Source organism: Anarhichas minor, unplaced genomic scaffold, assembly GCF_050575085.1.
Source record: "Anarhichas minor isolate MPS153535 unplaced genomic scaffold, ASM5057508v1 ptg000055l, whole genome shotgun sequence".
Lineage (NCBI taxonomy): Eukaryota > Metazoa > Chordata > Actinopteri > Perciformes > Anarhichadidae > Anarhichas > Anarhichas minor.
In genome coordinates this window covers 3,535,667-3,552,377 of record NW_027466501.1, presented here as the reverse complement: position 1 = coordinate 3,552,377, position 16,711 = coordinate 3,535,667, and the positions used below count along the sequence as shown (strand labels likewise).

General features: G+C 42.4%; 1 protein-coding gene across 2 annotated transcripts in view; it reads left to right on the top strand.

Moving 5' to 3' along the window:
- Positions 1-12,000, top strand: part of scube1 (signal peptide, CUB domain, EGF-like 1) — a 109,637-nt gene extending 97,637 nt beyond the window's left edge. For both annotated transcript variants that reach the window (XM_076076072.1, XM_076076071.1), the window contains 13 exons: positions 1,434-1,556; positions 1,628-1,747; positions 3,950-4,048; positions 5,538-5,654; positions 5,772-5,930; positions 6,073-6,276; positions 6,395-6,556; positions 8,279-8,446; positions 9,534-9,695; positions 9,868-10,065; positions 10,990-11,142; positions 11,300-11,379; positions 11,848-12,000. In XM_076076072.1, the coding sequence (XP_075932187.1) occupies positions 1,434-1,556; positions 1,628-1,747; positions 3,950-4,048; positions 5,538-5,654; positions 5,772-5,930; positions 6,073-6,276; positions 6,395-6,556; positions 8,279-8,446; positions 9,534-9,695; positions 9,868-10,065; positions 10,990-11,142; positions 11,300-11,379; positions 11,848-12,000 (1,898 nt within the window). The remainder of the gene's footprint in view (positions 1-1,433; positions 1,557-1,627; positions 1,748-3,949; positions 4,049-5,537; positions 5,655-5,771; positions 5,931-6,072; positions 6,277-6,394; positions 6,557-8,278; positions 8,447-9,533; positions 9,696-9,867; positions 10,066-10,989; positions 11,143-11,299; positions 11,380-11,847) is intronic.
- The last annotated feature ends 4,711 nt before the right edge of the window (positions 12,001-16,711 follow it).

The following is a 16,711-nucleotide window of genomic DNA, read 5'->3' as shown; positions in this document are numbered from 1 at the left end:
GCTTTTAGTCAAAGTTATCCTATATTTAAAAAAAAAAGGATTACCTACCAAAACGTTTTAGTTTCACAGAGTCACTGACAGGAATGTAGAAAGATTATCTTTGAAAAGCCTATTCTTAAATCAAAAACACAGGAGAGGAAACTATTTAGGTCAGACTTAGAAAATGGATCACAACAAAAAAAAAAATGTCACTTGCTTGCTTTTGTTGTGTTATACCAAGAGCTCTGTTATTAAGCCTTCCCTCATTGATATGAAAGGGACAAAATAACAGAATAACAGAATCACCTGTCACATCGACACCTCACATTGATGCAAAACAAAAACATTAATTGTTTCTTAAAATGTAATAAAACACTGACATTATATTTTATACATGGTAAATGGACTCTACTTGTATAGTTCTTTTCTGTTCTTCTTACCACTCAAAGCTCTTTAACACTACATGTCATCATTCACCCATTCACACCCATTCATACACTGATGACAGGAGCTATCTTGCAAGGGGCCACCTGCTCATTAGGGCTAACTAACATTCATACATGGACTAGCGGAGCCGGGATCCTCTGATTGAAGGACGACCCTGCTCTACCACTGAGTCACAGTTGCTCAAATGAAATACTTATTTAATACATATTAAATACTTCACATTTTTATAATGTTATTTTGTTCTATTTTCTCACTTTACCAATGATGTTAAGCAGGGGCGTCGTTAGGCCTATTTTAGGGAGGCTGGTGATGTCATTAAATTAAACTATTGTTTCTCACATGGACAAGTTATTTATAACTCTAACATGCTACATATGTGCGTGCGTTCTGGTTTGTATGTTTTCTCCCCCTTCAAATTACAATCCAATAGCCTATCATCATACTGAACGATATAAAGTTGACACTGTCCGGTCCATTCTCCATCCATTGTGTGCGGCCCCTTTAAGAATTAGGATTTGGGAGTGATGCGGATATGAAAGTTTGTTTATCCGTCTTTCCTCTACAAGCAGGAAAATTATTTCTCTCTTTATTTGAGAAAAGTTCATATTTGTGTTGTCAAATTTCACTATGACCCTGAAATTCTGTCTTTTGTGTTATCATATACTGAATGCAAGAAAAACTACAGAGCAAAATCACACTCTTTCTGATTGAACCAATCTATGAACTGTCTGAAACAATGGATATCCACGGCCCCAAATGGGCCCCAAAAAATTGCCGCGCGCAAACATTCCTCACCCCTTGGGGCTAAGCCCCCCCTTTCTTTGAATCCTAGAAACGCCCCTGATGTTAAGGTATGTGGGTGTTTGGTTGTCATCACATTCTCTCATCTATAAAATGACGTGTCCAAAAAGTTCTGATCTTTTGTCCTCCCTATCATGTCATACAACTGTGATTACAATCTCTTATGATTCATACTGACCATAACCCTTCCTGTGGTTGTGCCTCAGACATTGACGAGTGCAGCATCAGCAACGGGAGCTGTGAGTACGGTTGCACAAACACCCAGGGTGGCTACGAGTGTGTGTGTCCGCCTGGACAGAAGCTCCACTGGAACAAGAAAGATTGTATCGGTAAGCACCAGCTCTATGCGTGTTTGAGTCCAGGTGTTTGTCACGGTGATGTGACTCTGTGTGTTCCTCAGAGGCGGTGAAGTGTCTGCCCAATGGGAAGCCAGCACCCCGAGCCCAGCTGACGTGCGCCAAGAGCGGAGGGGCGGAAGTCTGCTCGCTCTCCTGCCCCTCCAACGCCCTCTTCCTTGCAGGTATACACACACAAACACACACACACACACACACACACACACAGTTTATGCCCAAACAGTTAATTTGGTTACTCAATATGATCAAATGCATTGTGCTAACACAGCTTTTATATTTTCCTGAGCTGACTATCTATAGATTTACAGTATGAACCATAAATTATTAGTGCTGACACAACAAAACATGGAATTGTAAGGTTGATTATTTATGGAAATAATTTATGGAAAAATACCAAACATGTACCAGTTATAGCTTTAGAATTCAGCCTTATCATTCATTGCCTACCAAGTACGACATTTAAAAACTGCAGCTGTCATCATTTGGAACCGTTCTAAAGGGATGTCTGTCGGTAAAGACTGAATCTCAGCAACTATTGGATGGATTGCCGTGAGATATTTGAACAGACATTCATGGTCCCAGTGGATGAATCCTGCTGACTTGCGGACTTGTACTTATTCGGTCAAATATGTCGACATCAACTCAATGGATTGGCACCAACCTCAGGGATTTATGGTTCCGACCATGAATCCTAAGGACTGTTCATCTTGCGCCGACATTTTTGTTTCGTTTTGAAATATCTCGATAAATTATGGCCGGATTGTGATGTTTGGTTTATGACCAAAAAAACTTGCAAAACGAATGACATTCGCCTCAGCTGCACTTTGTGTTTAATGCTAGTTATTGAATGTTAGCATAATAAAATGCTAAACTAAGATGGTGAACAAACAAACCTGCTAACATTGTCATTGTGAGCACCGCTGTGCCTAAATACATCCTCACAGACTAGCACAGCTCTAGATTCTTCTTGTCGTCTGACCCAAATATATTCAGGTCATAATCATATATGTCAAGAAAGAATAGAGTTTCACAACACTTGAGGGGCTGGATTTAGTGAGGCTTTAGTGGGGCTGGATTCTATTCTTTTTTTGTGTGGAATAGTTCTGGGGTGTACTGCAGAGTGAGTATGAGAGGTCGTTGATTTAATCTTTCTTATTGTTTTTCTCTTTTTCCTGTTGTTTTTCACATGTGGGACCTTGATGTTTAGATCAGGATCGTGATCTTACAAGGAAGGGTGTCTGAAAGTGGTCTGGGTGTGAAGGAGATTACTTTAGACGTAAAATAAAATGAGTATATGAATATTTCGGATAGCTATTTATCTATGTAACTTTATTTCAATAGAAATATACTGTGATCTTCCACTCTGTGAATGAGAAAAGTCACAGTGTGTGTTTAAATTGGTGACCCAGCAAATTAAATATATTCTGCTCCTGTAAATCCCTCTAGAATGGCCTTTACTCTCAGATGGGTTGTTTCTGTCACACGCTGCTTCCCTCTGGTGGTGACAGCTCGCAGTCGCAGATTTACCATCCTTTTCTCTCGATGCCATTGATGCTTGACAAGGGCGAGCGCCCTTGTCAAGGGCTCTCTTTATCGCTGTATGTGTTGACTCCTCGGGGGGAGGGGGGGGGCCTCTCCACTAAGACTGATGTGTTTTTCACTTTGCGAGGTCCTCTTGGCTTCTCCTGTCCCGGCACTTTGGCTGCCACCCCCGGCCTCTCCTCCTGCCATAGTACTTAACACACATCTGTAAATCGATTACATTCTTTGATCGCGCCTTCGTTTTTTCCACGGCGAGGCCGTCGCTCCGTTTGACTTGGCCGCTGCGGTGTGAGAATGATGGATAGCTCTCAGGCACGCAGTGAAATATTTGTTTTTCTGTCTTTTTGGAGAGCGTCTTAAGTTCACGGGGAGAGAGTCATGTAAATTCCTGTGGCTTGATGCAGCCGGGGCTCTGATTTAATCATCTCGCTTTTATGACTTCATCCCTTATTCCTCACTCAAAAAGCGTCTTTTTGTGTTTGTGCCTATCAAGAAAGAAACAGGATTCATAGATCTTTCATTTGTGCTTTAATCCATCAATGGAGTTTTGAGGTCACATGGCAGCAGATTTTCCTCTGGGCTGTTGTTTCTGAATACGGCATTTATAGAGTTCTTATTAATCCTGTGCGTGGTCCAGCCCACTGCCAAGTGCAACACACGCACGACTCTGACGTGTGATGGAACAGGAGGACCAGGTCACACAGTCCTTCAGACCAAATGAATAAAAACTCTCTGCCTCCCTAAGCTCTCATCGTCAAGTCTGATTTCTCTTCTCTTGCTGCAGTATAATATGTGTGTGTGGGTGTGTGTGTGTGTTTTAACAGACTCAGAGAACAGCTACACACTGAGCTGCGGAGTGCCCGTCCAGCCTGGAAAAGTGCTTCAGAAGACTAACGCCACCGCGGCCTTACCCACCTGTGCCGGTACGGAAGGCCCGAGAAACACTCCAAATATTCCTCATAAAATGATGATGATGTTATGATCTTCAGCATATAAACATAGCACAAAAAGTAAGGAAATTTGTGTTTGGTAGATTATTTCTTTGTTGTAACAATGCTTCTTGGCAATAAATATTATACCGTTGGAAAGCCTATTTATTTCCCTTTTAAATGGTGCCACATTTGTAAGGAACATGCATTTGTGGGATGAGCAGCAGAGCTGAGTATGTGGGTTGCGCCCATGAAAAATTTGCTTTCCAACGGTATAAGATTTACTGCCAAGAAGCATTGTTACAACAAAGAAATAATCTACCAAACACAAATGTCCTTACTTTTTGTGCTATTTATTAGTAATACATTAGGGGGTGATGAACATGTTCATGGTAAACAACAAGGAGATGAAGTGAGATAATAAGACAAGTTGTAGACACATAAAATATACAGGTGCCAGCAGATATCCAGATGATGAATAGTATGCTGCTCATTGTTCACAGTCCAATTAGCAACTTGAGATGAGAGTTAAAGGCGTGTACAACCAGATTGTTTCGCAAGTAGACCGTTTTTCAGGTAATTTTAAGCCAATAAAAAGCTAAATTATTGTCGAACAATAGCCAGTGTGAACCCAGATTGCCTTTCGGCGAATGTCTTTTGCCTCTGTTGGTCCCCACACGGACTTTCTACATTCAATCAAAGCCTGCTCTAACTCAATACTACTCAGAATACTAACGGAAACCAGAACGCTTCCGACACCAAAATCTTGCACACAGATTTTGCATTGATATGCAGATATCTGTTTAATTACAATAATTAATTAATATTAATAATAATTATATACACACACATATATATATATATATATAAACATTGCTTGTTTTTTTCCCCCACCACAGTCTTTCTTGTTAAATTTTCCCATTAAAACTGACCTCAATATGGCTGATAGCCACCATTAGGCTCCTGTATAGGTGATTAATGGGGGTCTTTGACCAGGCAGTGTCTACCATTACACTCTGGATGAGAAAGATTTACAAATGTGACCAACCAAATCACCAATATATTGAACCTTGACTAAACTGTTGATAGTGCACAGTCGGCAGCAGGTGAAAATGTCACACACAGTGAGTCCTGCAGTGACGCTGTGAAGACGGCGACAGCGCAGATGTAGAGGTCTGCAAGCGAACAATTAGAGCAGACTGGCATTTTTTTAGAGGGGGCCTTAAAGAGACAGACTCTAAAACGGAGCGTTTCAGACAGAGGTATATTCAGAGAGACGGTATGAGAAAAATTAAGTGTTTTTTGAACATTAACGCATGTAAACACTTTTTAGAACCTGAAAATGAGCATATGTCTCCTTTAATGGGGCATAATCACCTGAGAAAGGGTCAAAAATAATACAAAATGTAGACTTTACACACCTGTAGTCATACTACATGATGATTAACAGTATTTTGTTTGGCTCTGCTGTGTATGAATCCAGACATGCTGGCCCCGCCTATCAAACAGAAGGCCAGGTTTAAGATCAAAGACGCCAAGTGCCACCTGAGGCCCCGCAACAAGGAGAAACACAGAGATTCATCCAGGCAGAACCTACAAGGTATAGAGCTTATGCTGGGTTAGCAAGTGTTTTAGACACACTATCATTTATAATTGAAGTTTTAACCAAAACTGACTCTCCCTCTCCTTATCCACCTCTGTGTTTTTCACCTGGCAGGAGGCCAGTTCCCCTGCACCGACGACTGCCAGGTAACTTTTGTCAACCTCAAGTGCGACTCGTCTAAGAAGCGCCGACGAGGACGCAAATCTCCCTCAAAAGAGGTTTCCCACATCACAGCAGAGTTTGAGATGGAGATGAAAGAGGAGGAAGCCTCAGGTGTGGTGTTCTGTCTTACCTGTTTTGTCTTACTCCACTTGGAATGAAATAGTAAACTTTCATCTGCAAAGAGAATCACACAGAATAGCATCCACAAAGAAAAGAATCAATTTGTTTTTGAATGAACACCATGTTTGCTCAGACACGTGCAATGTGGACTGCGTGCGGGAAAGGATGAAGCAGAAGCTGCAGAGTGCCATGCGGACGCTCAGGAAGTCCATCAACAAACAGCAGTTCTACATCCAGTTCTCCGGGACAGAGTACGAGGTGGCCCAGAAACCGTCCCGGGTACCGGAGGGAGCCAAGGCCTGCAGCACGGGACAAGTCCTCCGTGATGGCAAGTGTGGTGAGTCTGGAGTTTTGCCAGTTTTGGGTTTTGCCAGTTGTGATGTTACCGCCTTGTCACGATGAGTAAGATCACAGAAAGTATTCCTTCAAACCTGCACCTGTGTCCTCCTCCTCAGCGAGCTGTGGCTTGGGGACGTTCTACAGCGGGCAGCAGGAGCAGTGTGTCCAGTGTCCCCCCGGGACGTACCAGGACACAGTGGGTCAGCTGTCCTGTGAACCGTGTCCCAGCACTGAAGGACAGGGCATCGCCGGTGCCAGGAACATGTCTCAGTGTGGAGGTAACTCACCGTCCCATCATTACAGTCAAATCTTTCATTCTTCCTCCAACAGTACTGAAACAATTGCTGTATTAATCATATGAAGACACAGCTGGAGCTGGTCCATTCTGAGTCTACAGCCCATTAAAGGTCCTCAGATGTTTCTCCTGGCTTTTGTTTCCCTCTTTTATCTTTGTCAATGCTGGAACCAGTGGTGGGCCGTCAGGGCCAGCAAGGCCTTCTCTGCTGGCCTAGACAAAATCACAAAGTTATAGCTATTTTATAATGTAATCATTTTTCATAAATACACTACATGTATTATAATTTTTTTTCCCATTATCTTATTTTCTCATTGCACAGCTACTGTCTTCCTCAGTTGATCTGCTTCCAGTGCAGCTTGTTTTAAGTAGAGCTTCTATCCAATCAGATCTCACCTCTGTGTCTCTAGGTAAGAACAGAGGCCCGAGGCCTGCAGACTCACAAGTGAATCCATGTGCAGTTTAAGTGAATGGGGACGATATTGTTGATTGTCATATTGTTCAACCAATCAGATCTTTAGTTTGACATGTTGGGCGTATTCTTTGACATGTCAGAGCCTTCTAGCTGGCCTAGCCATATGTGATTGGTCAGTGGGCTAGCGTGACATGTTGGGCGGTGACAATCCCAATATCTGCTGAGCGGACATTTTCAGCCTCAAACGCATTAAAACGTATTCAAGAAATACAACTGGGGAGGCTCGACTGTCTTCACTGGCGTCCATGAATCGAGAAGGAGTTCTTACTGGAACTAAAACACACGGATGTACTGAACAACCGTGAGATTAAACTCTATTAATGAAGAAAGAAGGATGCACTTTGTCTTTAAATAGTGAACAGCAGCTTTGGTAAGTTAACTGCTTTTGTTTTTACATCTGCAGTAGCTTTAATATGCTTGTTTATATATTATTATTTGTACAACTTATTTTTATGAAGATGGATTTTTGTTTGGTTTTATGTGATAGGAACTATTGTTACGTCCAATGTTGCGCTGGGGACACATTTAGTCGGTGCCAGTGTTGCCAACTTGGCGACTTTCTCGCTAAATCTGGCGACTTTCCGAACCCCCATGGCGACTTTTTTTGTCAAAAGCTACTAGTGACAAATCTAGCGACTTTTTCCGGTGTTGTTGGAGACTTTTCTGGTGTTTTGACTCTGACGTGAAAGCACGTACCGTTCTGCACTGTCGTGAACGAGCAGCGGGTGCTGCCCTGAGCCCCCCCATAGCACTCACAGGCGGTCACTCTCACAGCAGCCCCGCGCAGCAGTCCCAGCTGCAGTCAGAGAAGAGAGGTGACGCACTCTCGGCGTATTCATGTATCTGCAGTTAGTGTATTTATAGGTGTTGAGCTTCATTTTTACACGAAAAAAATAATAACCGAAGCTGTGTTTCAGCTACAGGACAGCAGTGAAAGTCCAGGTATAAAATGCACGGCCGCCACTGGCTGGAACACATACTGTACATACAATGTGGATGTATAAAGATGTTGGGTTGGCACCACCCAGTGGCCATTCATGCACAGTGAATCTGAGCTGCAGCCAGAGCTCTTTGCTGGGAGCTGAGATTAGTAAGATATTAACCAGCTGAGAAACTCTCTGACATTATGCAGTTCATATATTCAAACAGTGTCTTAGAGAGACGTAAAGCTCACAGGTACATTAAGAGAAGAACAGAGAGAATAAAGACTTTCTTGTGTCCTTCCCTCAGGTCAGTGTCCAGCGGGTCACTTCTCTTCCGATGGGTTCCGTCCATGCCAGCCCTGTCAGCTGGGCTCCTACCAGCCAGAACCAGGCCGTGTCCTCTGCTTCCTCTGCGGAGGAGGTCTCATGACCAAGTCTGACGGATCAGAGTCCTTCAGGGACTGTGAGGCCAAAGGTGAGGCTTTGTGTCCACGTGTGCATCTCTATATGCAAACTGTACGTCTGTTTGTACAATGTTTCATTGCTACGTACTCCGTCTACCGTAATCAGCAATGTGCCAAGTTTATTTGAATTGCGTATTTCCGCACCAATTCAATTCAGAGTGCTTTACACAAAACATTAAAAGTATCCAGACAAAGTGCAAAAGAAACACACCACAAAATGACATTCAAATACAATTACAACATCCACTGAGGAGCCAAGAGAATAAGAATAAGGTGTAAAATACAAGAATTACAGTTGCAGTGCAGTGCTTCTCAGCAGCAAACAGAGAAATCTTCAGCCTTGATTTAAAAGAACTGAGTGTTTTCTGGGAGTTTGTTCGGAGCATAGAAACTGATTCTCCATATTACGTTTTTACTCTGAGGACAGAAAGCGGACCTGTCCCAGATGACTTAAGAGGTCTGGATGGTTCATAATGTAGCAGAAGATCACAAATGAACCATTCAGTGATTTATTAACCAACAGAAGTATTTTGAAGTAAACTCTTTGACCAACATAAAGCCAGGGGAAAGGTGTCAGAACTGGAGTGATGTACTTTCCTGGTCTTAGTGTGGACTCGAGCAGCAGCGTTCTCAATCAGCTGCACAGGTCCTGCAGACATGCTTTTTTTTGTACCATTAAGAAGCAGTCACCTATACAGTATATACACCACTGTATGATTACGTGACAGCACATTATAATCCATACTGAAGTGTTGTTGAGATGTTCCTCCATTAATATTCTATAGATTAAGGGCTTGATTTGCTCCAGTGTAATTGGAGCTTTTCTTTCTGCCACTTTCAAAACTGTGTATGTGAATGCTTGGATTTGCAAACCATTTGTCAGCAGTTTCATTATAATCCATCATAAAGTCGTGTTCAATTTCACATGTAGACGATAAAGTCATCTATTAGGCTTTTGTGCTTTGTTTACAGGACTGCTTTGTAATCTAGGCATGAATAAAATCACAGCTGTGTGATGTATCTTGTAGATGGCATGCTGTTTATCCTCATGTATTTTAATCTGAGTGGGTACACTGACTGCCTCCTGTTCCTCCTCAGTGCACTGCGCTCCTGGACATTACTACAACTCCACTACCCACCGCTGTATCCGCTGCCCAGTAGGAACCTACCAGTCGGAGTTTGGGCAAAACTACTGCATCACCTGCCCGGGGAACACCACCACTGACTTTGACGGAGCCACCAACGTCTCCCACTGCAAAAGTAATGCTGCTTAACATATACATTCAGCCTGCTCCAAAGTATTTAGCAGCATGGTTGGTAATGAGTGCCAAATGAGAATTGTCTTCAAGTAAAGCAGTAGATTTTTCAGATCATGGTGCTGTTGTATTAAAAGGAGATATATTGCTAAGTGTTTCTGTTATTTTGCCCTCAGACCAGCTGTGTGGAGGTGAGCTGGGAGAATACACAGGCTACATAGAGTCTCCCAACTACCCTGGAGATTACCCATCCAACGTGGACTGTGTCTGGACCATCAACCCACCACACAAGAGGCGGATTCTCATCGTGGTACCAGAGATCTTCCTCCCAATTGAGGATGAGTGTGGAGACGTGCTAGTCATGAGAAAGAGTGGTAAAGAAATAAGTGATAATTCTGATAATTTTTAGGCAAACATAACTAATCAGACATATTTATGGGCTGAATGTTCCTAGTCTGCATGTTACTGATTAATTAGTTCATTCAAAACTCAAAATAGATTAGATTAGATTATGGGTTGGCCATAGAAACAGAAAAGGAGTAAAAAGGACATCCCCATTCAAAGCAATGTAGCAAGATGGTCAGAACGGTGGGCATTTCTTTCTTTTTTTTTTTTTTTTCAGTTGCTGTTGGACTGAACAAAAAACGCGACAAAACATCGTCAATGACAAAAAAACAAACAAACAAATAGACATAAAAATGAACGGTGGGCATTTTTATGTATGCCGTTGTTGTCCAGTAGGTCTATCTGCAGGTCCATAGTACTGAAGAGCACACCTGCTACATGACATGCCCTTGAAACGGTCGCAGTTCTGTTAGGTTTAGGCACCAGAACCTTTAGGCACAAAAACTACTTGGTTTGGAAAACATCATGGTTTAGAAAAACATCATGGTTTGTGAGAAAATAAATCTGTTACTCTGGAAGTTATGTCGGGGGGTGCGTCATGTAGTAATGTGGGTGTGTCGTGTAGTAAACTTGGTCAGTCACTAAAGTGAGTGTGATGTGTCGTAAAGTGGGTCAGTCGGGTAGTAAAAGAATTGTGTCATGTAGTAATGTGGGTGTGTCGTGTAGTAAACTTGGTCAGTCTTGTACTAAAGTGGGTGTGATGTGTATTAAAGTGGGTGTGTCGTGTAGTAAAGGAGTTGTGTTGTGTTTAACACAGTTGAGCATTGAAGCTGTCTACCGGTGCTAAGCTCCCTCTGGGAAAGCAACCTTACTTCTTCTTAGGGCGCATACAAACCTGTGTTGTTTAGTCTAGTTGGATCCAACTCTGGTTCATGTTTGTACCATTCCTCCAGCCCTTCCCACCTCCATCACTACCTATGAGACGTGTCAGACCTATGAGCGGCCCATCGCCTTCACCTCTCGCTCCCGTAAGCTCTGGATTCAGTTTAAGTCCAACGAGGGCAACAGTGGCAAAGGCTTCCAAGTCCCATACGTCACCTACGATGGTGAGTCACCTTCAACACACTTCAGACACTTACGTTGGATCGAATCTCACATACAGGCTGCAAATTCCCTTGTGAATCATATTCATTGTTACAAATTTTTATACTGCCATCAACTTACACTCTATATACTCTGTCATCAAACCCTGTTCTGTTCCAGAGGACTACCAGCAGCTGATAGAGGACATAGTGCGAGATGGCAGGCTCTACGCCTCCGAGAACCACCAGGAGATACTGAAGGTACTGACAGATACAGTACCAGTCCGTCATTCAGAGGGAATGTCTTTTAACTCACCTTTAACTAGCTTAGGACCCCGCCTCAGCCGAGGGTGAACCTACGTCGATTATTTGGAGCATTGAGGAATGGTTGATGGAGATTAGCCAGTAGCGGTTTGGGGGAGGCTTAGTTGAGGATCCACTGTGGCTCCCGGGCCTTGCAGATCCCCCGGTCTCCATGTGGGGTAGGAGGATGACTATGGGGTGAGATAACCTTGGGTGGAATGGTTTAACAAGAGGGAGGGAGGGTGGGATGCGGAAAGCACGAGCCAGCTGAGGCTTAGAGTGGGTAGGTATTTGTAGGAGTGTGGCCGGAAGTGGGCGAGTGGCTGAGGCATGGTCCTGCTCCTGAAATTCAGCTAAATAAATTGATCTACAATATATGATTGGACCAGTTGGATGACACTCTCTGTCCGTGTGTCCTCTCTACAGGACAAGAAGCTGATAAAGGCCCTGTTTGATGTGCTGGCCCACCCCCAGAACTACTTCAGGTACACGGCACAGGAGTCCAAAGAGATGTTCCCCCGCTCCTTCATCAAGCTGCTGCGCTCCAAAGTCACCAGGTTCCTAAGGCCGTACAAATAGGCCGGGCCCCTCCACTGTCCCGTTAAAGACCCCCATCATCCTGCATCATTCCAAACCCAGCAACCTAAATGTAACCCCCCCCCCCCCCCAACCCTGTCTACTTCTCCCCTGCCTGGGTCAACACATTAATGTACCCGTTTTATGACTAAACATCTTCATTTCCTTTTAACACATTATTATCTGACACCCTTCCCTCCGGTGAGTGCAGCGCTTCTTTCGCCTGGCTCCAGACCTTTGAATCCTCCCACTCCACCGAGGTGATTACTTCGTCTGGCATCATGACATGAAACAGCAGTTTCTCAGATAAAAAGCAATCGCGCTTATGAGTGCCGCGAGGGAGGGGGGGGGCAACGGTTAGCCAATTAGTGCCATGGGCGGGACTAACAGCATTGTCAAACCGTTGTCAAGCTGTGTGCTGAAGGCAGCATGCCTTCTCAATATCGCCCGACATCCTAGTCTGTTTCTACTTCGCTCTGCCCCAGCAAAAACTGATGCTGCTCAGGCGGATACGTTGTTCTCTAGTGAATGGTTCTGGAAAATCTAATTGGTTTCAGTGGAGGCCATATCCAACTGACGATGGAAACGAAGTGTAACGAGTCGACAATTCTGTCTGATATCAGGCAAACTTTTCGTTTGAGGTTTGACCGATATGGGTTTTTGCAGGCCAGTATTAATATTTTTTATAACGTAGCATAAGATACCTGATATATATTGTGTGTATATATTGTTTCTTTAAATTTGACATGTGTGAATGTTTTTTCTCAATTTTGGTATGGTAACATTTCAGTTAAGGTTTAAAGTGGGGGTGCAGGTTCTAATTGAATATTGAATAGTATTTTTCAACAAAAGAATATATACAGTATAAAGGACATGGTCAGACACAACATAGCAAACCTTCACATCCTTTGTCTGAGTCCAGTTACAGCAACATTCATATCATTATTTTGATTGTTGTCACTGAGGATACACAACCTTGAAGCAGCTGAAAGGAAACCTGTATATTAAATGTTATAGTGGCTATTATATTTTCCCAACACATTAGTTACTGACCAGCTTAAAAGTTAAAACGGCCAATCAAGCTGCGGTGGCAGATTGATATGACTCTCATGCCTGTATGTTAAATATGAAGCAACAGACATCTTAGCTTAGTATATAGACTGGACAGAGAGGGAAACAGCTAGCCTAGCTCTGTCCAAAGGTAACAGAGCCAAAATCTGCTCACCAGCTGAAGCTCAGTAATTAACACGTCATATTTTGTTTGATTAATCGGGACTCCCTGGTCCTTACTGGTCCTTACTGGTGCTCTTCAAAGAAATTGTTTTTTTGTACCTCGGACAAGCGCCTGGTTAGCAGTTTCCCCTTGTTTCCAGTCTTCATGCTAAGCTAAGCTAACCTGCTGCTGGATTTAGCTTCATATGTGATGCACGGAAATGGGAGTGTTATTGATCTTCTCATCTAATTCTGTCGGACCATGTGTTTTAGTATATGTAAAGCATGAAAAGTAATTAATGATTATTATTATTATGCATTCCTTAAGTAATTAAAGTACATATTATCGAAAGGTGGAATTTAGTAAATGGCCAGTTTCAGCAACCCAATGTCGGTCAAACCCTATTTCAGCACATCATAAACTATCTCCTCTAGTCTCCCAACCATCCCCAGATTTTTGCACCTTCATCGACAACTTCACTCCTCCTCTCATTTTATCCCGCTCTGCTTGGTTTTCTGTGTTTTTGTTTTTGTAATATTTATACTGAACATGTCAGAACTTGCAGAAGCCAAAATCACAGCTGTACACCGCACACACAGGCGTGTAGGATGTGTGCGTTTGTGTGGACCACACACTGTTGTACGTGCGCGATGTGTTGAGACGTATCGGCCCACACAGTGACCATGGATGTATTCTGAATTTGGATTTCGTCATTGGCCCTGATGTGCACGAGACAGAGATAAGAAAAAACTATCGGTGCACTTAAAACCTATTTTAACACGGAAATGATTTGAAAGAAATGTGAAAGTGGGGAAACCATTCCGCCTTCAGAGGGTGGAAGATCAAATGAGGTGAATCAGAAAGTCTATATTGTAATTTTTTTTAAATAAAAAAAAAAAGATATATAACAAGATGAGATAAACTACCTGCAAGTGACAGCTCGTTACTTTAGAGAGAAATGTATGTGATGTAACTAATATTTGGAACTTTAATTGCACTTGAATTTTATATTTTAAACTGTAGGGGGAAAAAAGATCTAAGTTACGTATTTGTTACTTTTGTTTGTGTGTGTTGTTTTGAATAGTCGAGAGAGAAAGACAGCTGTGTCTCCTGCACTCTGTAGCTTGCAGTGACCCCGATATCTCTCAGTTACAGTAGAGCTTCAAGTCCCATTCACACACACAGTGAGAAAAAAACATTTCTGTTGAAGCTTCAGCATCTTGACGTTAAACTGATGCACACAGAGAAAAACAGTGTTGGCATTAGATCACTTACACCACCACTACTGCCCAGTCCTGCTTCACCCCGCCAACATGTCCTATAGCTGCCAGAGAGAAGAAGCATCATCATAAAAGCTTCTTGGATGATGGCACTACTTACATACATACACTATATGCCTGTTTCAAAAAAAAAATACTTACAATATCCGCATCTACCCAGATGCAGTCTCTTTCCATTAAACAGGAAGTATAGTGTGTATGCTATGCTTTACTTTTATAACCCAACTAAATGTTTCTGTGTCATTCCCGTTGGTACTAATATGTCTATGAAATCCTATACCATGTATTGAAGATGGGCTCTATATCTGCACAATGCGACTGGAGTTGGGAAACATGTATGTTGTGACCGGAACGTCGGTCTGGAGGTGAATGTAGTGGCAGTGGGAGATAGGAGGCATATCCTCTCAGTGTCCGTAGCATTCACAACTCGTCAACTGTAAACCAGTAAACTTTATCTGTGTGTTGTGTTGTTCATTAAGAAGCAAGCCTCGCCTGACAGATGATTTTAAAAAAATTCACATGTAACATTCCTTGTTGGTGTTGAAGCTCCTCTAGAAACTAAACTGGGCACGAGGAACATGAGGAAGTGTCAGTGCTCATCTAGAGTTTTATCAAAGCTTACAGATTCAACATTAAAGGACCATCCTGGAGGTTTTGTATGTTTAAGCCCATTTACTACAAATCTTGTATCCTACTAAGTTTTTTTTAAACCGTAGGATCTTAAACTTTCCAGTCGGCTATTGGTTTCAGTTCATTTCAGTACACTGTGATAATCAATGTGCAATATTTGTTTCATATTTTGGGAAATACACTCACATCATCCTGTCTATGATATCCACGCAGGCTGTCGTTATTTACTGTTTGAACTTATACCTACGAAAAGTATATAACCCACGTAATCGTGAGCCAGGACGTGCAGGGCTTCCGCTATGGAAGTCAGGTGATGTATTGAAGTGCAACAAAGTCTGTGCAGAAACGCACAATGCCACATGGTTAACGTTGCCAAACGGTGGTTAGGTTGAGGCAACAGAACTACTTGGTTATGGTTAGAAAAAAAATAACGGTTTGTGTTAAGACGATAACGTAACAACATATGGTAATGTTACATGATGAGCGTAAACACAAGTGTTTGTGTTTGTTCCATCCAACACTCCCTCCATCTCCAAGTGAACTTTCTCACTCTCAAGACTAGTTATTATACAAAGTAACTTTCAATAATGGTGGCTTGATATACTACGTCACTTGCTCTGCACAAATGCAAAAATGCTCTAATAACATTTTAAAAATATTTTGGGATTCAACGTGTCCGTGGTTTGCAGAAATGTATGATACCAACATTTCTTCTTGAGGGCTGTGTGGGGTCTATCACATTTTCAACATCTGCTTAGATTTGAGTAATATTTTAGTGTGGGCCAGCCTTCACTTTTGATTTTCATAGTGCACCGAAATGAAACCAATAAGACATGAAGGCAGGAAATAAAATAATAAAAAACAAAGTTATGTAAAATATTTGTAATAAATGGGCTGAAGATTGGAAAACCACAAGTGTGGTCCTGCATGGTACTGAGCTGGTCCCAGCGGTTTAGGGGTTTTAGTCCAAAATAAGATATTAAATGTAGAGAACCAATAACAAAATGGGAAATCATTTTTGAAGACCATGCATTGGCTGATAACCACCCCCTTAAAGTAGATACGCTCTCTAGCTGTCACCCCAAATGTCAGTGAGGTCACTGGATCATCACATAAGTTCCCCAGATAAAACCATACTGTCAGGCATAGTTCCAGGCCTTGCTAAATACCTGCCACACAGACAAGTCATGGTATGGCCTACTTCCTGTTTGAGGTGGGCACTGTTCAATATGAGTCTTATGAAAAAAAATGATATGAAATGCTCTAAAATTTATAATTGACTGTTTTTTTCTTCTTCCTGAGAATGTATTCTATTGTGCATGGGTGGGTGCATGTGGTGAGAGAGAGAGAGAGAGAGAGAGAGATTCTGAGAATGAATGTGTGCAGTAACTGTTTCTGTGTGTGTGTGTCCGTGAGTTTTTGTGCTTTGTGCCTGTGACAGAGAAAGAGACTGTGTGTGTGTGCGTGTGTATGTGTGTGTATGTACTTTAGTCCAATTTGTAGAGGAATAATTTTAACGTTTGTGTTAGTCGGTTGTACCCAAAGAGAGAAACTGTAACGCAGTGTTGTGCCATTGTTTGGTCCATGAAAC